Here is a 26,146-nt window from a genome sequence, read left to right as displayed (position 1 = left end):
TTTGGCTGACACAAAATTCCTTCACAGTGTTTCAGAAATTCTATTTCCAAAGTTAGGAAATACCGCTAAAACAAAGAGCTTTTTTTTTCTTTTTCAACAATGCAAAAATAAATAAATATAGTAAATTAAAGTTTGAAAAGGTAACTGCTGAGACTGTGAGAAAATTGAAATTGATTTGCTTCATTCATACTGAAATTTTAGGGAAAAAAACCCAGGAAAATGTTCTGAATTCTTGGCAACTGCATTTCTTTTTTACTAATTTCCTTCCTCTGCATTTAAACACCACTAAAAGACCACAGAGATAATTTTTTCTGCTTATTTTGCTGACCCAATGGAGGTGACAATGATATTGCAAACCTCTGGAGTCACCCACACAAACACGGAAGGCCCACCCCTGCAGCATGGGGAAAAGTTAGTTCTTCTCATTATTTCTGTCAAGCTTGCTACAGCCTAAGGCAATAGCAGGATATTTACAAATGCAGACCTAGACTACATAAAGTATAAACTGGATAGAGGCAGCTTTTTTCTTAAACTTAGGCTATTATCAATTTTTGTTACAAATTTGGTTTTCTCAAAACAGAAGCAAGATCTAAGAAAGAAGGAAAGAGGCACTAAAGAAAGAAAGCAGAGCTAGATTAGTTACTTTACTGAGATTAGCTACTTTACTGACAGCACTACCCCTCACTTGACTGGAAATTTATCCCTCACTTGACTGGAAATTGTAAATTACAAAAACTTTCATTTTTGCTGATGGGTTCAATAAAGAAATTATATATTCTTGTGTACATATATTTTAAGGTAAATACAGTCCAGATGGTTTCTGGAACCATCAGGTCAAACCCCAAAATATCCATCCAGTGGAATGAAGACCACAAAATGGGTCAGGTTGGAAGGGGCCACAGTGGTCATCTGGTCCAACCTCCCTGCTTAAGCAGGGTCATCCTACAGCACATGGCACAGGATTGCCTTCAGGCACTTCTGGAGTAGCTCCAGGAAGGAGACTCCACAGCCCCTCTGGGCAACCTGTTCTCGGTGCTCAGTCTCCCACACAGCAAAGAATTTCTTCAGGTGGAGAAAGTTTCCTGTCTCTCCGTTTCTGCCCGTTGCCTCTTGTCCTGTTGTTTGGCACCACTGACAAGGGACTGGACCCATCTCCTTGGCATCCTCCCTTCAAATACTCACAGATGAGGTTCCCCCTCAGAATCCCACACCTACCTTCAGCTGGGCTACACACAGCTGAACTGCAGCCTGAATTCCCCAGGCACAGACAAACAGACCTCCTCTACATCACTTATGGAATCCTTCCCAGCTCCTAGAATTAAACTGCTCAGCAGCAGCAGCAGCTTTGAGCAGCACTCAGCACCTCAGTCACTGGGTTCAAAATGCTCCCCTCCTGCTGCACTCAGCTTTGGTGCACAGCTTTGGTCCCCTTAACCCCTTCTAAAGCTGTGTGTGCCTTTCTGGCACACCCATGTTATGCCCACAGCCTATTACACTACATGTACAATATATTTCCTTACCTCATTTTTATCATTCTGCTATGATTACAAGAGCAGATCAAGAATTATTTTCTGTTTAGAGATTTCCCATAATACTTAAACATAGCCCTTGTCCTTTTCTTGTTTCTGACCCAAGTCCTAACAGAAATTTCTCATTCTCAGACTATGTCATTTTGCTCTTATTCTCCCTTGGAAAACTCATTCTGATTTTTGTTACCACCTTCTCCCAGACAGACTGCCATTCCTCATTCTGCTGTGCCCACAAATAATTGCCAAATGGTGAAAAGTCCCATTTTTAGGTATACTTCTATCCATTATGGAACCTTGCTCCAGTGAAGGGTTTTTTTTATCTCCCCCTTACCTCAAAATCATTTGGTGGTGCGTTATTTCTTGATTGCCAAGGTGTACTGTAGTCTTGTCCTTGTTCAGAAAAATTTACTGTATTCAGATCCATTACTGTGCAAGTGGCAGTACATGAAGAATCAAAGGGGGACTTTGGTGGTACCTTACAAAGTATCAATTTCAGGGCAGACCAAGCCTGGGATCTCTAATATTGCCAAAACTCTTACTGCTATAAGCAAGAATTTTCCAAGGAATAACTGAAGTGAAATTCAAAGTTTTGGCCAAAGTAGAAAACTCCTCTGAATTAAATGCATCTAAGGCTGGGAAATTTTTGTGGTGGCAGTCACACAGGCCTTTCTTGTGCTATCCTGGCAAGGATAACAATAATATATATATTAATATTCTAATTGTAAATGCCAAATACTATTTACCCTAACTCTACCTTAATTTTATTCACTGACTTCTTCTTGTAATATTTTGCTTACTACTCTTCTTTTTATTTTAATTTTTTAAATATTAAAGCAATTTTTTTTCTAAAACAGCTCATTCTTATTGCAGTCCTATATTAAAAAGCAGCTGGGTCAAACTCAGTTTCACATGAACAGTGCTTGAATCATTAAAATTGCATGAATAGCCAAGAGTCTCAGTTGCATAACCAGGGCCAAGGAGCAGCCAGTAAGTCTCTGCCAATCACCCCTATTCATCAGCAACTTTTGTTTGACTAAAGCATGCTAGAAAAGCAACCTGTCATAGTTCAAAGATTTAGAGATATGAAGAACCTCTTGCTTCCCTTGATAATTTGCCAGAATAATGAATCATTTCTATATGAAAAATACTGTGCATTACTCCTGATTTGAATCTGCCCAGCTCTCCAGCTATAACCTTTAGTTTCTGTTATGTTTTTTATTGCTGTTCTAAAAAGCCAATATAAACTCAGTATATTTTCTCCTGCTTCCAGAGAGTTACATTTCTTAATCAAGGAGAATCTCTATTTTGATTGGGTCAATGGATTAAAAAAAAAAAAATCACCATTCTCAGAAAGAAACAATTTTATGGATCTCAAGTCTTTTGGATGTCCTTCTGCAAAGTTCCCATGGTTCAACATCCCTTTCTATAGCAGGCATTCCTGTCACAACGCACATCCAGAGGTAAGGCTATCTTTGAGTCCTAATCACTGTCTTCCTGGAAAATAAGTCCTCTTTTTTTATGATAGCGTCACACTAGGAACTCTTGTGAAAACAGAAAGATCAAAAGCTCCTTACATCCATTCCAGACTTACCATTTTCCAGGGTAGAGTTTACTTTGTTCCTGGAAAGCTCCTTACATCCATTCCAGACTTACCATTTTCCAGGGTAGAGTTTACCTTGTTCCCTCTGGAGAAGTGGTGGAAACTCCTCCACTGACAATATTCAAGACTCAGCTTGATGGGTGTGGATAATCTAATGTAAATCTCTGCTTTCCACACCAGTAAATAACTCCTCTTTTTTTTTTATGATAGCGTCACACTAGGAACTCTTGTGAAAACAGAAAGATCAAAAGCTCCTTACATCCATTCCAGACTTACCATTTTCCAGGGTAGAGTTTACCTTGTTCCCTCTGGAGAAGTGGTGGAAACTCCTCCACTGACAATATTCAAGACTCAGCTTGATGGGTGTGGATAATCTAATGTAAATTTCCACACCAGCTCAGATGCCACCCAGAGGTCCTTTTCAATTTAGGCATTACTATGACACACAATCACACATTGCTCAAATGCAGTTACTCCATTCTCCATTGCAGTTTTCAAAAGCTGACACAAAACTTTACAAAGTCATCTGATCTTGTGGGTTTATAATGCCATTGCTGGTTCTTTCAATACCAACTCAATGTATTCTTCTGAAGTTTTAACCTTACCCATGTAGTATTGCAGTGTATTAAATACTTATATGTATTTACACCATGCTCATGACCATTAATTGGCTCTACTCTTTAGCCCTAAAAAGTGACTTTGGAGGCTGCTGCAGGTCTGCATCACCACAGCAGATTCACAGCAGGAGCTGTGAGCAGAGCACACATTTGTCTGTGCACAAACACTGTGCACATTTCCTAAGGTGGTTACTTGGGCCTGACAGTTCATTACCTCTGGCTTTATCTCTCAACCCAAAGGGTATGTTTACACATCTAACTAAAATCTTTCCTCGCCTGTTTTATTTGCAATTTTCTTTGTAAAATCACCATTCTCTCTCTTGTCGCTCCTCACATCTTTACAGAATTGCTTGTCAAACTTCTTTGTCTATTTTATTGATGAAGTACTGAGGAAACAAAAGATAATGCCATATTAAAACATGCTCTCTGGCTGGGATACAAGATACTGTGTACCTACTAGGACAAAATGTCATACTCCTATGGCAAAAGACTGTATTGCAATTGCTGGCAGCTTAAGCAGAATGAATTTCTTCACCAAAGTCCAGATCCCATTAAAAATAAAAATTTCTATAAAAGCTGCCTGTCAGTATATTCCCAAGAACTGTTTCAAGAGATGACATTTCTATATGAAAAATCTTAACTTCTAGCTGTATTTACCTCCTCCAAATGAACCCATTACACCACAAATTTACAAAAAATATAAAATAAGATTGAGTACCAAACTCCAGCTGACAAACCAGGTGAGAGCACTTTATTACCAAACTTGGAAGAAATCCATGGATTTCTTCAAATGTTAAATGTCACCTGTTTATCCCTGTGCTAGTCCCAAGGGCCAGCAATTCAAGGCAAATTTCATTTTCCTTGAAATTTCTGCACAGAAAAATCCAGAGTATGAACCTTCCTCTGCCTGCGTCTACAGGTACATCATATCCTTGATTTCAGTCTTCAAGAAGGAGGTGTAGAAACTATGCTGGTATCAGGCCTAAAACCATGGCAGATGACCTGTTCTGGTAGTCCAGCCATACTGGAGGCTAACCTCTGGCTGCTCTACCAGGAGTTGAGGTTGGGAAGAATCTGTATTTTCTTTTTTTTTTTTTTCTCTTTTGATCTTTCATCATTCAGATAATTTCCTGCAACAATAATCTTCTCTTTCCACCTCTCAAGACAATGATCCCTAAGCACTTACTATTAGTAGTATTTCTGTAAAGGTTACTGTACTCTACAAATGATTTATGGCAACCTGTAATGTAAGAGGGAAGACAAAAAAAATACCCTGCAGAAGAAAAAAAAAAAAAGGCAAAGCAACTGCATCATGGTTTACTCTTATTTTGTTTAGCTAATACTGTGGCTGAACAAACTCTCAGAAGCTTTTTGGCCTGTGATATAGTATCTCCAAATCTTACACAATGTGCTTCTTAATGGTTGGATTAACTCAAACTGTACAAACCCCCTTAGATTAAGACTGCACTGCTTTCATGTGAAGTAGCAAGGCAGTGTGTCAGGGAAATAAGTAAAGATTTTATCCTGTTGACTCTCAGCCTACCAAGCATGGAAAAGGGGGCAAAAGGCCTTGTTATGTGGCCTGTGATCTTATCCCTTATCCTTTTTGACCAGCACAAACTGTCAGGAAAGAAATAGCTCTGCTGATAAGAAGGAATACCTCCCTCTCTTTTAAGTGGAAATATAGTAGCTGTTCTCCTTCAAGTCAAACAGAGTCACAGTGCTGTATTTATTTAAGAAATTTTCCAATATGATGAAATATTAACTTGTTTTGGTTGTGTCATTTTGGATTAGGCTGACGAAAAGAAGTACAACTCCCATAATGTCTCCAGATCTCAGCATCATTTTTCTTTTGATCAGTACACTTTGGATTTACAGAAGCAAATTGCAATCATATTATCAGTCCAAAAAAAACTGTTGAAAAACAGCACTTGTATTAACATTTTAATCAGATGCTTTTGAAATCATCTTCAATGAACAGCAGTCAACTCAAACACCCACCTGGGACAGTGAAGTCAGTTTGATGTTTGTATATTCCTACTTACTGAGACCTCCCAACAGGAAGAGCTCAGTTATTAAAAACCAACTGCCTGTGTATTTACATGGAGCTTTCAGGAAAGGCAGTGGGGAAAAACGTTACCTTTCTACATTGCTCACAACCAACTTCACTTCCATGGGGGACATTTGAGCATCATGCCTAATGTTGTCTGAAGCAGGGGCCTAAATGAGAAACAACTGGTTGATAATCTTAGATGAGAACAAGGTGACAGGAGAGATAAGAGATATTGCATGAGCTGAGACTGGGCAAATTTGTTCTTTGCAATGCTTCTTGATGCCTGAGCTTTCAAGAGACCACATAGCAGAACTACAGTTATGACTGCTTACCTGTCTGTTATGAGCAAGGAAACTGGAAATTCTCCCTTCCTTTGCGAACCAAGGCAGTCTAGTCATGCAAAAGATAAACTATGTGCCTTTACTGAGCATGATACCACAATATGCTGTTAACCTTGCACTGGTGCCAGTCATTAGTTTGCAAAAGGATTTTAATGGTTTTGCTCTTCAGTGCAACACCCAACACACCTAGAATGGACTCAAAGCAAAACATTCTCATCCAGGCTTTTCTCCCCCTTACAACTCTTATTCAACTTCCCCTCCCTCCTGGACTTCAGATAAAATTACTTAAATCTGGCTGTTGCAACAGAACACTGCCAGACGCAGCCTCTTTGCTGAATTTGGGTGAACAAAGGTAGGTGATGTTGTGGGTTGGCAGAGACAGCAATATGAAATCAGGCTGGCTGTTCTGGTTAAATGAGCAGTCAAACAGTATGTAAGATTAGGTTTCCAAACATAGCTCCCTGCCGTACACTCAGGTAAGTAAAACCAGATCATCGCCCTTGTCTCCACTGAAAGTATCTGAAGGCAGAATGAACATTTTGAAATTATGACTGCATTTTAAAAGACTTCTGAAGGATCACAGAACCCAGACATATAAGAAAGTTTTCAAACCACAGGGAAGATAAGCTGAAAAACAAAGCAGTAGTGGCTAGACAAACCTCACTTGAAAGTCTTGATAACTTTTGTCTGACTGCTTTTGCAGAGGAAGTTAGGAATTAGAAAAGCTGTTCTGCTCTCAAAATCTAATACTGTGTTCCTAAAATTAAAAAAAAAAAAGAGAGAGAGAGAGAGAGGAGAGAGAGAGCAGAGAGAGAGAGAGAAGGACAATGACAAAAGGAGAGACATTTTGGCAGTACCCAGGGAAGTTTGACAAGTGGCAGCAGAAAGCACAGATCAAAAGACAACATAAGTTCTTTTATTGTGGAAAATACCTAGAATTCCATGTTTATCTTACCACAATAAGCCACTGAATGGTTATCTAAACTGCCCCTGTTTTGCAAGGCGACTCAATACATCTGTAGATTTTACCCCACATTAGTTTTAGTCTGGTGTGTTTAAAAGGCTACACAGCAACTCAATCTAATCTAGAAGTTTATGCATCTTCTTACAGTCATCACAGAGAGTGATCACTTTAAAAAATCTCTTTGGTATCAGTTCAGAATTACTTGCCCCAGTTGCTACACCTAAAATCACATTGCTGTGATACATCAGAAAAAACATCAGCCCTTTCTCTGACAGTATATCTTGAGAGGAATGCGCAAAAGTACATTAAAAAAAACTCCAACCCTACATAAGAAGCATCTCACAAGGACCTGCTTGAGTACTTGTGAGTCTTTTTTTTTTGCCTTCATTTCCTTAGGTCTCCTTTTACAAACTGTGGAAAGTTTCCTTAAATTCCAAGCTGGCTTTGCCTGTATACCACAGCAACAAAGAAAACTGTCTAATATATTATAAGTGGAACTATTTCTTGGCAAAAGAATCTCTCTTAGACAGGTTTAAGTCATGCAGAAACAAGACTGAATTTGCGAGTTCACGATTTCTTTAAAACAAACCAATACATCCTGTCACAGCAGGAGGAAAAAAAGATATGTCAAACCCAAAATATTACAGCAGAAGCAAGAGAAGACATGAGAAAAAAAGTAGCTCACTCATCTTCACTATTCAAGTATCTTCAGAGTAGAAGTCTACTATTTTCTAACCCTTCAATTCAGAAGAGGCCCACAAAGTCCAGAGTCCTGGAAGACTTCCAGTGAGAAGATTAAACCCTGCATACAAACATTCTCTATAATTAGAGAAGAAAGCATCTTGGTTTTTGAACAGCATATGACAAATTTTGAAACCATGAGATAAAATCAAATTGCATTTTAACGTGGTTCAAGAGAAGCCTTTCTTCTGTAGGCTGTCAGTTTCCCTCTTGAAAACATCTGGTAACTACTGCAGTAACTAACATTTTTTGCACCTCTCAAAATCAACTTAGAAACATGTATGGACAATATGATAATAATAATGAACACTTAAGGACATTCCTTCTTACAGGGAGCAATGTTTTGAATATAACAGCCTATCCAAAAGCTTCCACTCTCTCTTACACAAGCCCCACAGAAGAAAGCCGTGGCTCTTTATCACAGCTGTACCTGTCTTGCAGGAGAATCACCAGAGGAGCAGCAAAGAGCTGAGAAGTTCCTTTTTCTTCTCGGCTGTGCCACAGGAGCACGAAGAGTTACCTCCTCCCCAAAAGCCATCTCAGTAGCAGACTGCCACCAGCATGGAAGGGCAGAAGCAGGAGCAGCACAGGTCCCTCTTGCTCCTGGTGCAGCTTTTCCATAGGTGTGCACATGCGGCAGAGCCTCGTCTGATGCGCAACTTCATTACACATCCGGGTGTATGAATGAGTCACGTATAAAAACACTGGTTTCTCATGGCTGCGTGTTCGCACACGGGTGGGGATTGAACAAATACATTCGCACATGGGCTGCAAACTACCCTTTTGTGACAGGATTATAACCCAAGACCAAGGAGGTCACAAATCAGCAAGGAAGGAAGGTAACCACATGTACAGTAAGAAGACATGAAAGAGCAATCAAAGTAACACAAAGAGTTAATGCTGCGGTGCAACATCTTGAATTAAGCTACAGCAACAACCAAGTATGATATGTGACCTCTGCAGCGGTCCTGCGCTACTGAAAGCCATTCCCTGGCCTCACAAAGAAACCTGACTCCACATGCCGCAGGGCTCCCGGCTCGGAATGGATGGAGGCAGTTGCTCAGGGCGGGATTAGCCCTGTGGGCCGCAGCCCGCAGCAGCGCCCGGCAGCTGCCGGCCGTGAGGGAGCCGCGGGCCCGGCGTGCCGCAGCGGCGGCAGCAGCAGGTGCCTGCGCGGGAAGCGCCGGCTGCAACGTCCGGTGTGGAAAACACTTGGTAAAAATAAAACAGACGGGAAGTACACATGAGCCAGAAATTAAATGCTTGCATCTGATATCAGAGGAAGAGCACGTCGGTCAGGCAATCCGCTGGGGGTTTGAGCCAACTGTACCCTGGTCAGCAGGAACATTTTATTGACATCAATAGCAGCACTACGCGAGCCAAGAAAAACATTTTTGTGATCTGCGCCTCCTTGCTCCACCCCATCCCACCCTTCTGCGATGTTCTGAAGGGAGAGGTTCTCCACTGATTTCCAGAACGGTTTGATACTGTTTCTGTCAGGCTCTCATTTAAATTCCCAAGTGACAGACAGCACACGAATTGCCTGTGGTAAAGCAGATCCTGGTCTGTGTAGCGCAGAAAGCCTCCTCGGCCCCACTCACCCACGCAGGAGCGTGCAAGAGGCCAGCCGACGGCACCATCCTGCCTCTGTTCCCAGTGCTGAGCTTGGTATTGGCCAAAAAGGTGGCAGCTTGGTTTACCAGCTGAAAACAAATTGGAACGATTGAGATCCTCTAAAAAACCCAAAAATACTGCAGTAGTTACTGCCAAATCACGGTAATTGCATTTACTGTGGTGATCCCATTCTAAGAACACCGAGGTTCTCCCACATCCCTGGGTAGTAGACATTGACATGTTTTCTGTTTAATGCTAAGCTATTAAACAATTTTAATATGAAATAGCTTTAAAAAAAAGATCATGTGAGATCCATAATGAAAGAGTGAAATTGGCACACCGTATCTGTGATGTTTTGGAGTGGGTTTTTCTTTACCGACTTTTAGGGAAATACATAATAGATAGAAATATAAGTAGATAAAGAATTTACTCAAATTATCACTTCTCTGTCAAAAAAAAAAGAAAAAGAAAAGAAACAGTTTCTTTAGATACCAAGAAACTTTATTATAAAGTTCAGATTTTTTTGGGTACACTTTTTAAATGTTACATGTGTACTTTTAAATTTTTTTCTTACACGGTTCTAAAAAATAATTCTTCCTTCCAAACAATATTTCCTCTCATTTAAATCAACCAGCCAATGTCATGCAGTGGTTTATTTGTTCAGCCAATGGGAAATAAGTGACATTTCTTTTTACTTATTCTAATCAAAGTCAAATATTTGTTCCTTCTGTGAGTAGTTTGCTACTAATTACAACAGTCTGATGTATAGTATTTTGTGTTACTAAAAATAGGTCTACAAATTAATAAATGCAGCTAAAATTATGCTTTCAAAGCACAGTGGAAGAAAGCCCAAAGCTCATACATAAACATTGACAGCAGGTCTGTTTCCAGACTTTAGACACCCACATACCCACAACATAGGTGCAAATTGGAAAAGTCTCTGCTTGTTCATCTGGGAGGAAGCGTGTCTGAAATGAACATATCATGTAGGATTTAAAATCAGAATCAGCTTCTTTCAAATTAAAAAAAAACCCTTTTAACTCTGTTTTTCCACTCTTTACATTTTCCTTTTGCTGCCTTCCTCTTTCTTGAAGGACGGATATCTCCCTTCAGACCGAATAAATATTTAGCTTCAATTGAAATTGAAGTAAAACTAGTTTTTCTCTTTTGAATGAAATAATTGCAATGAAGACAGTTGATTAAAGGTATGTGTAAGAAACCCCTTAGAAGCTGAAATAGTATTAAAACTTAATTGGGCCCTGGAATTTTCAGTCATGAGACATTAACACAGTCAAGAATTCAGCAGTACAAAACAGAACTGGACATTCATGTAGGTATCAGGAAGATCCAGTCTTACAACTAGCAAGAAGATAATTTTGGAAGATAAATCTCGAGATGTGGAACAAAATAATCTGTAACTACTAAAGATGAGAACATACATGATGGCTGATTATCCCACATCCACCACCTGACAGGTATTAAGAAATTGCCCTAAAGGGGCAAACTCATAGTGAAAAACATATTATTGATCTTTTGGATTTTGTAATCCACAAATAAGCTAAGAGACTAGGTTCTCTCTTCCTTTCCTTAATAACTAATTTTGAATTTTACACCTTGTGTTTTTCTAAAGTGAAGTACACCTATGGCAGTGTATTGATCAGCCAATGAAAATCTTTCCTAAACTGAAACAAATGGCACTGCTCAGTGCTTTCTAAGGCAGCAGTCTCCTGGTGAATAACTGGAATCACTACAATCCCCTGCACAAGGGGCCACACAAAATGCAGCAGCGCAAAAGGTACTAATTGAGACAAAAAATCCACAAGACCAAAAGAGGACCCTTCAAAAGATTCTTGACCAGCCAAAAGTCCCTGCATTGACTTGCCACGTTAAGATGCAAAACTTGATATCACAGATTCTGAATTTCCTGAACTGGCACAATTATCATGGCTGGGTGATTATTAAAAACACACACATCTCAGGGGCAGCTGTCAGAGTCACAGGTGTTAGTCCCAATTTTAACAACAGCGCTGTTTTTCCTGGTGTACTCAACTCTTTTGAAGAGAAGGGAAATTGGAATATATGTACATAAGCAATTGGCTTCTCTTATTTACTCTTGTTCTCCTATTTGAGCCCAGAAAAGACACTGAAATCCCAGTGATTATGGTTAAAGCAAACCAGTTAATCAGGTGACTTCAGTGCAATCTGCCTTTGTTAGAAAATCAACTGAAAAATGCTGTAAAGCAGTAGCACTAGTCCAGAGGTACATTTACTTTGCTAATGACTGACATAAATATGTGCTCCCATCCCAACTGAGAATGTACAAATAGCACAAGAGTGCTTCCCAGTGAGAAGCTAACAGGTCTATTCAACTGTAACAAGAACAACCCAAGCATATTCACAACCATTTGCACGGAAATGGTTTTTGGACACAGCAAATTCACCATTTCTGAGGCTAATCACAGGTCACTCAGGGAATTACACTGTCACCGCAGCACTAACACCAACCAACCTGCTGCCCTCACCCAACACCTCTGCCGGGCTGTGATCATCTCAGCCACAAGTGCTCCTCACACGTTCTGTAGCACACCTCCACAGCTGTGGCCAACTGAGAACGTCTGCTCAAAACCAGCATGGCCAAAAGTGTCTGCAGACCAGAGCCTGCAGGTCTTCATTATCACTTCTGTGGTAACAACAAACTTACTGTGCTCTCTTAAGTAAATAAGGGGCTTGAAATTAATTTTGGGATTTAGGGATCACAGACAAGCTGCAAGTAGAATGGTATCCTGAGGATGCCTCCCATGCTGCTCATCCCTGAGCTGGGCAGGAGGCAACTGGAGGTGCTTTGGTTTAAAAGCAGCGTTGGAAGAGCAGTGGCAGAGCACCCTTTGTGCAGACGCTCCTCCCCACACTGCTGAAGGAGCCAGTGCTGCCCTGAACCCATCCCAAGGCAGGGACCTGCTGGCTGTTTTGGTGCAGCTTTAGGCAGTCATCGACAGAGGCAACCCAGAAAGAATGAGGGCTAAACCGAGTATGAGCAAAAACACACCTATAAATGCCTCAGGACATTTTGGGCTAGAAAAGCTTAAGTTTCTGAAACCTGAGGAATCTCAGGTGTCTACAATAATTGGGAGAGATTTCCATGGGCAACACTTTTGAAGGCAGCTGCCTGAAATATGCTTTAAGGGATACCAAAGTCCTAGATTCCTTACTGGATTTAACAACAGGTACTGGAACAAGATCACTACAGGCATTTACATAGTCAACTGTATACAAAGCATTCTAAAAATACTTTTGCTTGTCATAAAATTAGATTAGAAAAATATATGTACAAAATTCACACGAACAAAGGTAAGTACAAACAACTACCTGAGACTTCTGAGTTACAAACAATACACACTATTTGAAATGTAGAGGCGTTGCCACAGAAAAAAGTTACTAATCCTGTTGGGGCAAAGTAACTGCACTGGTGTGTGGTTTGCATGGGGGAGGGAAGGGAAAAGAAAAGGAATTGCTTTATTAGTCTTTTTGCAGCTTTGTTTTGTTTGCTTTTTCAAAAAAAAAAAAAACCCAGCTTTTCAAATTACTTTTAACTGATAGATATAAATGAAGAAACTGATATTTATCAAAGCAAGTATTAACAATATAGTTAAACTCCATTGACTCCCAGAGATACCTTGGGGCTAGTAGTTTAATATGTACCTTAATAGGTTGCCTTACTTTTATAAACTAGAGGGTAAAATTGAAAGACTTTCCACGGAGACATTCTATTAGGAATGTTCTTCTTCCTCAGCATTTTCATTTTGAGTGAATACAAAGTAAATCCACTTTACTTTGCTAATGAACCAGCTCTTTGTTCATTTATCTATCAAGCTATTTATAAATATCTTGCAATCACAGCATTATCTGGGGGCTAAAGAGCATGTTTCAGCTCAAAACAAATGGACATGTCATCTCATGTCCTTCCATAAACAAAAGCTAAGGGCTTGGAATCCAGCAGAGATTTAACCTCGTAATCATATTGCATTTGTTCATTTTCATTGCTTTTCTTAGGTGCTTGTAACAGTGTAAAATACGAGCAGTTGCCCTTAACTTAGAGCAGCCCCGAAAGCAATAAATTGTTGCACCAGCTGTACTGAGACAGGGGACACGTGTGGACACTGGGGAGGGTCCCCCTCTCAGCGTGCTGTGCTGGCTTACACAGCCTGCCCGGGGACAACGGGGAACTGCTGTCTCACTGGGGCAGGGAAGCAGTGCCCATGGGTGGAGAGGAGGCAGGAACTCACAGAAACCTCCTCAAACAACACTAAAACTTCACTTTTCCCCCACACAAAAACCTACAACCTATGCCGACACAACAGCACGTTCTGGCTGCATGACACCGACTTCTCACATACAAACAGGCATTTTTTGGTGACACTTTGTGTACAGCAGTATGTGAACCAAGTGGTAATTCAATGAAATGGATGCTCCCAACTAGAAAAAATTGCAGCATATAGAGATTAAAATCACATTCTTCACATTTTAAAACTGAATGTAATTTTTTACTCTGTTTTTCAACTCGCACAGACCAAAGAAATGTTCATGCAGTATTAACACTAAATCAGTTTCTCCTACCTGATTCCATGGCATCAACCAGCAACAGTGTAATGAACACAAAATATGCTAGTTCATTTTACACATTGTTATTTGTACATAAGCAAGTACTAAATAACTAACACTCAGACTCTGGCAGAAAGGTTAAATTGAAATGAATTCTAAAAATTTCCCATTAATAACTCAAGATATAACTGGGTGTAAAAGCAAGAGTTGTGACTAAAAAAAAAAATCAGTTTTTGAAGTGATTTCTTCACTTGTAGTGCTTTCAATTCTTTCACTTTAAAAGTCACTACATTCCAAAAAATGTTTATTTAACCTTGCCTAATCAAGCAGTGCAGACTATCAGAAAACCTTTACACCCTGTCTTTTCACCTGGAATGAAACAATGTGCTTACCATATTCTGCAACCCCCTCATTCCCTAAATCCTACTGAGGATCTACATAGAAGTGAAGTTCCTCTCCAGTTTACATCTCTCTCAGTAGCCTTAGGCAGAACATAACTATTTTTCTCTTTTCACATTTTTAAGCTCGGGCGTTGTTCCCACCCTTTCCCACCCAGACCTAGCCGTTTCCATTCCACACGGAGCCACCTGAACCAAGGGGACACCGTAGCCCCAACGCTACTTCCCGTTACCACGTCCCACTGTGCCAGCCATCCCTTACCTACTGGTGTTTACTTGATCTGCCCTGCCTGATGTGAGCATGAAAGTGGTTGCAGCTTAGAACACAGGCTCACATTTTTAAGCTCGGGCGTCGTTTCCATTCCACACGGAGCCACCTGAACCAAGGGGACACCGTAGCCCCAACGCTACTTCCCGTTACCACGTCCCACTGTGCCAGCCATCCCTTACCTACTGGTGTTTACTTGATCTGATGCGAGCATGAAAGTGGTTGCAGCTTAAAACACAGGGTGTTTACTGTCCCTCCAGAGGGACTGAAACAATCCCTTTTTGTTTATACCTCAAATCCCAAAGTCCCAATAGCCTTTCTGTTCCTCGACTTTCACCTCCAAATATGTTTACCCTTTACTAATGTACTTTTACCCAAGGAAAAAAATCTATTAAGAAGTGCTCAAATGTTACCTATGATATCAAAATATACACTCAAAGTCAGTTTAACCAACTGATACTGTGATTAATGTAAAAAACAAAAACAAAAAAGTTTTAGTATTTTAACAGATATCAAATCCTGGAATAAATGCTGTTATATTTTAGGGTTCTACTTTAACAGTTAAAGGAGAGACATCTGGCAATAATCTACAAATAAATACAGTGTCTCCATTCTTAGTTTCTCCTCCAAAACACTACCTAGGAAATTTTTGCAGCATGATTCATATAATCAACATGATACATTACAATGCCTTTCAAATGATTCCGAATTCTTAGTTCATTCAATAAAGAACTCAGTTTTGAAAGAGAAAAGGGAACATGCCCTGCCAGAAAACTTGCTTTATTGACTCGGCCCTGCTGCCAGCAGGAACATGGTGAAACAAACTCCAGGATTTCAAAAGCATTTTTTCACAGCGAGGGCAGAAACAGAAAGAGGCTTATTTACCGAAATGTGAGATCCCACAGGTGAGGCCAGAGACGGTCTGAAATCCTCTTCTTTTAGTTCCAAAAGTTTTAATTTATGATGAAATCTGTAACAATCCTTTCAAGCTTCCAGGTAGAACGCACGCCATATCTCAGCCGTGTTTTCTTTCACCCTTTTGCAGAGTAACTTTGTTATTTGCATAAAGCTTAGTCCTGGCCTATGGGACTTTTTGAACATCTACATGTTAGATTAGCTGTCTTGACATGCTCTATCAAGCATGACATCATGGATCTCCATGGTAACCTTAGCCACACCTGCCCAGATGCCAGAGTTACCTGTCATGTTCAGATCTAAACGAGCATAACAAAAAACCCTAAACCACCATTTTCTAGGCAATCAGGCCTGCAAAGGCACCGGAAGGATTTGAGTTTTGTTTTTAATTGATTGAAATCTAATTTTGTTTGCCAAGAAAATTTCTTCTTCATGGAGCACTGCCTGAAGCACTAGAGCTGCTCCTGACCCTTCCACACCTCCCAGCCTATTTCCTAGTCAAACAAAAACTGAAAAAAGCTGTGGCAAACTTCTTCCAGCTCACTTTCTTACCGCAGGCTCACAAGCTCCTGCTCAGAAAAAATTCAACGCATTCATTTTTGTTCTCTGCCCCTCAGAAAGGTTTTTTTAGAGGTGACTTGTAAAACAGGTTCACAGCAGGGATTACCCCCTCCCATTGCCAGGTTAGCATTTTAACCTCTTAATTGCTAGCTCCTTTTCATGTTTGCAGCTACAGACCTAGCTTTTACACTTGTTCCTACTTTCCTTCTCTGCTGACCGGAGTCAACCTCACCTAAGCAGGGGACCATGTCCTTCCACGAGCTCCACAGCAGATGATTCACACTGTCTGAAACTGAAGACGTCCCAGACTGTTTTCTTCTTGCTTTTTTTTTTCCTAACTTCCCTGGGGATTACATTAGCACCTTCTTCTCATTACCACAGGTGAGACAGCCTTGGCAGAGGTAATGTATGTAAAGCTCCTGCAGAAACTTGCATTACGTTAAAAAAATAAAAATTCTTCCTTGGCTTTACGGGCTTCCAGGAGGGAGCTCTGGTGCCTAGCTGTGGACTTATCTTAGAAGGGGGAAAAGCTGCAATGTGAGGGTGAGCTGCTGGGCTGTGGGTCACAGAGATGTGGATATTGGGCGCTGCATTCTTCTGTGCTGGGGTGCACAAGGCATGTCTGCATCCCCCCCAGGGCTGCTGCAAAGTCGCGCTCCGGTTTATCACAGACCAGCTCAGCTGCAGGCTGTTTGCCTTGCTGCAATATCCCAAGCCCCTTGTGCAAATAAAGATGGCCCCTGCCTCTGTGAGCTTTCCTTTCCAGAACAGGCTATCACAAACAAGGCAACAAACCTTCGGAGGAGAAATGGTCTGTGTGCACAGCTGGGAGGTTTCAGGTCATCACATTAGCTAACCATCAGTAATCCCTGCTGGCATTTTACCTGGCCATGATTGTACTTCTGATTTGTGGCAGATTATCAGGAGGAGAATTGGGTCCTCAGGAGGCACATCCAGGGAGGTATTTATCTGAATAAATGAAGCCTGGAGGAAACCATTAGCACATAGTGGAAGATGCAGACAACATTCAGCTGCCCTTGCTGGTGGAAGTGATACAGTAGGATGTGACAGCATATATAATGTTTTTTTCCCTGATGTTTATTTCCTGCAAACAAGGAGTCAGTTTGCTATACTCAGATAATGATGGCTAAAATGGGCAAGAGAAGCATGTCCACAAGAAGAAACCAGACAATTACCAATCTTGATTTTCTATTGGTTGTGGACAGGGTTTAGAGCAACCTGGAGGAGAAATTTTGTGTGTGTGTGTATATATATATATATATATATATATACATACACACACACATATATGTATATATGTATCCACCAGAGCTACCTGCTGACTGTAAATACTGAGGTATTTTATGTTTCAGCTGAACCACTTAACAGATTAGAAAATAGTGTTGCATTAACTACTATCCTTGATAGGTGTCCTACAGTGGGGAAATTCCCACCATGGACAGTGTGGCCACTTTCCAGATATTGGAGCAGCTGAAGAAGGGAGAAAAGGAACCTGGAAAGGAACCTGAAAAATAAATTCTGACATTTTAATTTTAAATAAGACATTTTAAATCATGTCTTCCCATGCATCTTACAAATTTTGTTTGTGATACATGTATATGTTACATATGCATAGCTACTACATGTGCATGTAGTTTACACCCTTCAAGGCTAAATTATACTGTAGCCTTATTCATGGAGCAGCTAAGAAATCACACATTATACGTACACATACAGGCACACACACACAGCTGTGTGTATATATATATATTTATACACACATACCTATGTGTATCCATATACAGTTACATATAAACACACACACACACACCAAATACTGATATGTGGGTGTGCACACAGAGACACAATTGGTAAGAAAATCCCCTTCTGAACTAATGCTATGATCATCATAGTCTTACTGCATCTGATGAGCCAGACAGTTGATACATCACATGCCAGCTAAGCAACTTTCTTACAATCAACTTGTATTACTTATTTCTGCATGTTTTCATGTGGTTTTAGTTCAGTTTATACTTTTTTAAGTAAGGCTGAATGGCTGGAGTCTTCAGTATTTCCCACTTCCAAGAAATACATTCTGATGCTCTAATAGTAGTTTTAAAGTTATTTTGTTTTAAAACTGTTAAAAAACTCAGTACACATAATACATATGTCTAATCACAAAAAAAATAGAAGCAGGAGAATGAATTTTACCCTCAATAAATTAGCAAGGAAGACACATTCTAAACAAATATCAAGAGCAGTTACTACATTCCTTCTGTAATTTACTGCCTTCAGAAAAGGCTCAAATTACAAAATGTGTAGGGTGTAATGCTGTAGGCTGTTCAAACTAGGTTTGCAGTGTCTGCAACACTGGAACTAAATATTTACATGACTCCAAAAGATCTAATCTCTGGATTTCGCCCCCCTCCCACCCCCTTTATTTAATTTGTATGCTATCTTTATCCACCACCCAGCACATTCCACACAGTCACTAAAGTTCATGGAAGAGATAAGTGGGGAGGAAAAAAAGTCAAGACTTTAAAAAGAAAGGAGTAAAACTGTTTAAAAATAAGGAACAGATCATCCTCATTAGAGCTGAAGTCTTGCAGCAATTTTAGCTGGATACAGATGGATTCTAACAGTGATAGCACCTGGGATCTCTAGAGACTCTGTAAGAGAGAAGTTCTAGGGGTGAGTTAACAAATTACAATCTTTCCAAACTTGTAACAGTCTGATCTTCAAAGCCTCACAAGTATGCAAAGCTTCAAAGAAGCTTGGAATTCACTGAGAGCTTCCATAAAGAGTACAATATTTTTCCAACTCATTTTTATTCCTTATTTACACTTAATTTGCTGTTAGTGCTGAAACACCTATAAACCACTAAGGGAAATGAGCTTCTACAAAAAGGCTTGCTGTCAATCATTTGTTAAATCGAGAATAACGAGCACAAGATTCTTTAGACTAAACTCCAAATTCTGATGCTTGATTGAAAAAAAATTAATTATGGAATAGATGATAGATTGCCTAAAGAGATTAAACTCTGTTATTGCACCCAAAAGCAGAGCCCAGAGTTAGGAAGAGATCCTTGCATGGCAGTCTCTGAATTCAGAAGGTTGGCATGCCAGCAGCCTCCACCTGCTCTGAGAGATACATCAGCGTGTCACCTCTCCTCTGACCCTGCAATCCCCTGCTCGCTGCTGGGAAGCAGCTGCAGGCAGAGGCACAGCACCCTCAGGTATGCTGCTGACAGACGAATGTGGGTGTTAAAGCTCCCCGAAGGAGGCAGATAGTTATGGGTAAGTCTGTTCTGTTTGCATTACAAAACTCAAAAATAGAAAAGAAACCAAATGAAAGGGCAACAGAGCCAGCTAAAGCATACAGACACACTCTGCAGGTATTTTCTTTTCTCCCAGGCAGTGGTGCCAATATTCAAAGTGTAACAGAAGCCAGCAGCTGTTCCGTATTTTCCCTTCAGCTGTGAAAAGTAGATTGAGACTCATATACTAAGATCAAGAGTCTCACCTTCACTCCTTTCTCTGTGTATGCTCTAAAAAAAATGAAAAGCTCTTCAGAAATGTCAATTTCAACAAACAATTCCAAGGTAATACTGAACAGATTTATTTTGTTTCTTTGAATTTCAAGGCAACATCTGAATCGCAGGCCACATCCAAAAAATTTTTTCATACTTTGTTACATTCTCACCTTTTGTAATGAGGAAACACTCAGTTTTGTAGGAGTTATAAGACCGCTGAACACACACGATACAAATTTGACTTCCTTACCTGATCTCTTAGTCTCTCCTGGTGTCCCATTATTGCTGTGGCATGGTGGGGATATTTCTGTTTCAGATGCTCAAGAAAAGCCTCTCTCTTCCTGTCCATTTCTGAGGTTTGCATTCCCAGTATTTCTTTGGAACTGCGAGGGCCACCTACGGTATGTCTTCGAGGGATGTTGCGGGTGGGCTTTGCGCTGGAAGAAGTGTGAGTGCTCGGGCTCGAAAGCAGCTCTTTAGATCGGAGACATTCTGCATCGTCTAGTGATGTTACATGCAAACTGGGTTTTGCCTGGTCTGCAAAGAAACAAAAACCAAAACCAAACATCGTTTATATTATGAAAACTTAATACCAACATTCCCATTAGTAGCAAAATGGGAAAAAGGATTGATATGAAAGCTAGGTACTTTTAAAAGTCTGGCAGTGTGCAATGGCATGTTCTGCATCATTAGGCATACACATATCATGGTAAGTGGCCCAGAAATAATCCCTTATATAAGCTATGCACATACTTATCTACTTTTATCACACAATTGCAGTACTGCCTCACAGAAAAGTGGGTATCATTAAAGTGGATGTTCCTTTTGTATCAACTTTACCTATGTGACTTGAAAAGAAGATCTGACAGGGCCCTTATTCTCTGACCTTTAAGATCTACAGGATGCTTTCTACAAGAAGAAACAGATTTCTTCAATAGGGTCCAGTACACTTATTGGCCCCATAACTAGTATACTTAAAGATACAAACTGATAAAATTCTTTTGACAGAGCAGGTTTGTAATCCTTAATCTTTTTTTTCAGTGTCTTTTCAACATGTTCTGAAATACCTAGAAAATATTAAGAGGGTTTGGGAGTCTCTTTTTCCTGATTTTTGACTGTGGTCTGGTTTTAAATTTCATGGATCTCCCTCAGATTTTATATGCCTCAGGACAGCAGGCTGGAAAATTCTACATCATTTTTCCATAAACCATTTCTTAAGAAATAGAATAAAAGCAAGTTCTGTGTGATCTAAAAAAGGAAAAAAAAACCTCACATAAATGTTACTACTTTAAAATCTACTTTAAGACCAAAGACCGCGATGACATTTGTAAAGAGATAGGCAGACACTGTGGGTATGTAAGTGCTGGCTTATCTTCAGGTAACTCTGTAACATGAACCCTCTGGTGCTCAAAAAATTGTAGACTGGAGCCTTGTTACCTAATACCTTTGAAAAAATCCCTCACTCCTTTGTCAGCGAAGAAAAAAACCCCAAAAACTAACAAAAACTTGAAGTACTGAAAAGACCTGTCCAAGTCTTATGTGGCCTTCCTCATCTTTACCAGACAGACTCAAACTCAGACACCCCTGAGTGTTAACCCTTCCCAGCATCTCCCTAGGAGCAGGGAACTCCTTCTTCTACCTGTTTTGAATAAATCTTTATTTCTCTCTGCCTGACACATGTTGCCTCAGAGCCCTTTATCCTCCCCTACCGACATTTCACCCATGTGCTGCCTTTATACAGCATCACTGTTTGGAAACAGGCACCTACTCGCTTTTTTTTATGGTTCAGTCACTCATTCTGACACTGTGTGTTGCAGGCACACCACTTGCCTCAGGATTTTGTGCTGAGGATTTCTCAGCTTTCTAGTGTGCATTGTCAATTGCCTGCCACGTGCCATGGAACCTCAAGCACCAGTAATAAAGCAAATCCTCCAAGGGTGGAGCTGCTGCTGGATGTCCCACCAATTCACATGGGGAATCAATTTCCTTGGGTTCCATAACAGAACTTGGCCCTGGACAGTCCTCAAAGACTTTGCACATTTCTGTAAACTCCCTATACTGCTCAAGGGCTCCAAACTTCTCCACAATGCCTTCTTGTTTGCATTCATGGAAACCTGTCCTGAAAGCAGATGCAGGCACAGGGGCCCAGACTGCAGGTGACCCCATGGTTTGATGAGCACAGATCTGGACACAATTTTGTGAGCAGGTATTGTTCACAGGGAAGTCTTACTCTCACACAGATTCAAAGTGTCATCTGTGGTCTTCACAGCACCTTCTAAGGCCTTCTTAGCATCACAATCCTGGTTAAACCTCCAGAGCAGCAGCCTCACTTTCCTGTACAAACACGCATGCACTCGACTTTTTCATGCACAACTCAATTAAGAAACATCCCATCCTCTCTGCTTGATGAAAAGTCATGAGCCACCAGGTAGACTGAGCTTGTTTGAGAAAAATGGCAAACAGGAAAGTTTTGCTTGCAAGAAGCCAGCGTGGGTACTCCAGATACACTCAGTGAAAACAGTTTCTGAAAGCTGCACAGTCATTCCGATGGATTTTACATGGCAGGGAAACCAGGTGAGTTGGGGCTGGATGGCATTTACCGTCTTTAATTTGTTGTGCCAAGAGCCTAGAGTTTATATCCCTCAGGCTGCTGGAAAGGAACAGACATAAAAGAAGGGATTTTCTTGGAGCTGGAGGGAGTCAGCATGAGCACAGGTGATGGAGTGAAGCAATTTGGTATAAGCCCTCAAAGTACGGTCACAGCAGCAGTTTCAATCACTGACGTGATGGCAGGCACTTCCTCAAGGAGGCAGGTAAACCTGTGCTGACAAGCACACCCAGAACTCACGAGTGTGTATTTTAGGTCCTAAATCTCTCTCATGCAAAGGCTTTCCCTACTCTGCACTTCCGTTACTTCAATAGCTTAAGAAAGAGCTAATTATTCGGCACATAAAGAGACATATCAAGTAAAGTGTTTTACCACTGTTTGTTATGAGGTGAAACCTTGAAAAGGAATCAAAAATAACATACTTTTCTTATACTGTGTTAGAAAGATCAACAAATTCCTTATTTTTTGTTCATATATTTGGAAAATACTGCATAAATAGCAGTGAAAAGAAAGGAATGTAAACTATGCAAACTAATTCCTCATCTTGCCAGAAAGCTGACTTGGGCATCCAGCAAGATCCTGACCTGCATCATTACAGCACATAGCAGCAAATTACTTTCTTCGCAAACCAAAATCTATTGTGTTTCAGTATGGGTCTTTACTAACTGCTGAAAAAAAAAAGTTTTGGACTACTTTCTGGACAGGGATAAGTGACTTCATTGTCACTTGCCTAGGGCTGAGCACTGGGCTGTTGAAACTCCCCTGTGGATCTTGAGACACACAAGTTCTACAGACGCTGTGTTTGCCACAGTGCTATAGGGAGGGAAAACAGAGATTTTCTGGATTTTAGAGTGCTCAATAACATCGTGGGTATCTTCCATATCTTCCAAGTGAAGATAAATAGGCCTAGCAAATCAATCTCCACAGATAACTGTGAAATGTGTGAAACATCATGTGATGGTTCCCAGATGAGTGCTAAGAGTAGGAAAAGGATAAATTATGCAAGTACCCTCCTTGGGAAAGGAGCAAAAAGAAGGCAATAGAAAACACAGAGGTGTGAGATAAGCTTGTCTCCCTCTCTCCCTCCCTCATTTTCAGAAGCTAAAAGTTAAAGGTCTTTCTGTTCAATAAAGCAGCAAGTCTAGAGGGCAACTAAATGCAAGACTTGCTGATTGACAGGGAGGGATTTGGTTTTCCAAAGGCATGAGTAGCTCTTACACTTGATTTGCTTCTTTGATCTGAAAACAAGTTTCAAGATTTCTTAACATCAACAACATCACCCATTACTCCAGTAAAGGCCCAGGTCTGCAGTGTAGAAGGAGTATGTCTAGGATTAGCAGCAAGATTACCATGACAGATTAATGTCTGTGAGCTAGGAGAAAAAGAATAGAAAAATTAAAAAGTCCTTTGATATGTCCTGGTATGTAATTATTCTAAGTCACACCCTCCATGAAGTCTACAAAGGTCAGGAAAGTCACTTTGCTTCATTACTTTAAATGCTATGAAGATTTTAATAGTCCTGTTTTGCAAGCCAGGTGACATGAGAAAAGAACATTTTCAGAATAACTTCAGAAAGGAACAAGTGTGGACCTGACTCACACTGATACTGTGAAACTGAGCCTTGAAGCAAACCCCATTCAATACTAACATTTAAAAAAAGAATATGGATTTAACAGCATGAGTCAAACCAACCCCTGTTACATTTATGTTAGCAGTAAATGTGATATTATTTGGAATTGTTCTAATTTACTTCACTGTCTTTACAATTAGCTCTCTTTCCAATGTAAATTTTGGATAGGGGCCAAAACTACTACATTTGGTTATGAGCTTTCAGCACTCAACATTTTTGGGAACCATAGAATCAGTCTGGTCAGCCCTCTGTTTTCCTAGCTCCACATGTATCTGAGACAGTTTCATACAAGCCCTGCAGAAGAAATGTGTTACTGAAGGCGTTTTTTTTCCCTAGTCAGACACATTCTTGAAGTGAAAATTTCCGTCCCACTAAACATAAACACACACAAAGTGTGTTATCGCAGTGCTCAGCAATTTTACTTAAAGATAATTCAAAACAGCATAAATTAATTAATGAACACCCAATTAAAAAAAAAAAAAAGAAAGAAAAAAGGGATGAACATTTAGTTTCCTCCTAAATTGCTAATACACTATTTGTTGACATTCCATGTTTTAAACTTGTGTGATTTTTTTTTAAACCACGTGAACTATTTGTTTCACAGAAGCACAGTAACACAACTTTTCCTGAAGTGTCTTTGAGGAATACAACATGCAGGAAATGGGAATGTTCACAGGTGTCCCACAAACACTGTAATAGATATAGATTAGATTAGGTGTTTGTCAGGCTACCTGAATGTTATGTTCCACGTGGAATGGCTCATGCAGAATTCTCCAGGAAATAGTTTTCGTTCACATTTTAGGAAATAGATAGCACAGCAGTGAATGTGTGAATGCACAGCGGCGGAGCCGCCGTGGAAACCCCGCTTAGACAGTCCTGGCTTCGCTCCAAAACAAACCCCAGTGGTTTCACTCAAAGTAAACTAACCCTGTCACAATCTGCCGTGGATCTCCCTCTTTTAACAGACACCCCAAGGTAAAGATGAGCTCAAACCCACTTTTACGAAGGAAGTGCTATTTCTCTGCCATAGCTGAGGCTGGCAGAGCCTTTTAAAGGGAAGGGGACACACTTCCCCCACCTCAGCCTCCGCACCGGCAGGATCCCGCATCCCTGACAGCCATGCAGCGTGCTCCCGGCTTCGCAAGCACACAGAAATTTCTCCAAAGAGAAAGTTAAACTCACGAAGTTTCAGTGTTAGGGAAATGTGCACAGCAGAGCCATTAGTACAAGGAAAAAAAAAAAAAAAAAAAAAAAAAAAAAAAAAAAAAAAGAAAAAAGATTTTTTTTTTCATGCATTCTGCCTCCAGTTATATAAAGCAGCAACGAGGGGCATGCTTAAACGTAACTCCATCTTTGCCTTATATCGCCGCTTACTTACCCCTCGTCTGCCTGCTGTCTGTTGGGCAAGCCAGGCACAGCTCAAGTTTCTGGCTTTCATTTTCCTCCATTGTCCCTGCCTACCGCACAAGCTCCCCTCTCCAACTTGGAGCCGCGGCGCCCGCACCGTCAGCGCGGGGCGCGGGGAGGAGAAAGGAAGCGCGGCGCCGGCGGCCGGAGCCCCGCGCAGCCCCGGGCGGACCGGCCCCGCGGGGCAGCGGGGGCGCCCCGGGCCCGGCCCCAACAGGTGACGGCTCCGCCGCCGCCCCTAGCCGCGCCGCCGTGTGAAAGGCAACATTTCCAACGCGATTACAGGCCTGAGCCTCCGCTGGAATCCGAACCCGCAGCCTTTTAAATCTCTGTCATGGGACAAAAGCCATTCCACACTTTTTTTTTTTTTTTTTTTTTTTAAGCTCATAACCACCAAGCCCACAAACATTCCTGATAAATGCTCCTCTGTCTTTTTTAGCGTCTAGTTTAAAAGTAATTCATTATATAAACTCTTTGAGGTTTTGTTTTCAGTTGGATTCTTTCAAGCCGCTCAGAGAATGAATTGGGGAAAAAATCAAGATACAGGAATTCAACTTTAGCGAAGCCAATAAAAATGAATGGTAGCAATATGTAAGCAGGGACTTGGGTTAAGAGGGATTTCGAAGGCTCGGTAGCAAAACATATAGAAACATGCAACTAATTCTCTTCTGGCAGATCAGAGGCCAGCAGCCTGCATGAAAATCAATAGATCTACCAGGCTGCAAGGCAAAAAAATAGTGTGGCTCAGAAGGATGAGATCAAATCCCAC

General features: G+C 40.7%; 1 protein-coding gene across 11 annotated transcripts in view; it reads right to left on the bottom strand.

The window, feature by feature from the left end:
- The window catches only part of KIAA1217 (KIAA1217 ortholog), a 177,640-nt gene extending 152,045 nt beyond the window's left edge, over positions 1 to 25,595 (bottom strand). For 5 of the 11 annotated variants that reach the window (XM_041408952.1, XM_041408953.1, XM_041408957.1 and 2 more), the window contains exons 1-2: positions 25,349 to 25,593; positions 19,983 to 20,269 (exon numbers count right to left, since the gene is read on the bottom strand). In XM_041408952.1, the coding sequence (XP_041264886.1) occupies positions 19,983 to 20,269; positions 25,349 to 25,418 (357 nt within the window). In that variant the 5' untranslated portion in view covers positions 25,419 to 25,593. Of the gene's footprint in view, positions 1 to 19,982; positions 20,270 to 25,348 lie in introns of all 11 variants that reach the window. The other 6 variants (XM_041408961.1, XM_041408956.1, XM_041408958.1 and 3 more) reach the window with 3 other exon arrangements.
- Positions 25,596 to 26,146: the final 551 nt, after the last annotated feature.

This window comes from Onychostruthus taczanowskii, unplaced genomic scaffold (assembly GCF_017590055.1).
Source record: "Onychostruthus taczanowskii isolate IOZ18803 unplaced genomic scaffold, ASM1759005v1 scaffold3, whole genome shotgun sequence".
Classification (NCBI taxonomy): Eukaryota; Metazoa; Chordata; class Aves; order Passeriformes; family Passeridae; genus Onychostruthus; species Onychostruthus taczanowskii.
The sequence above is the reverse complement of the archived record's forward strand: the minus strand, read 5'-3'. Positions and strand labels throughout refer to the sequence as shown.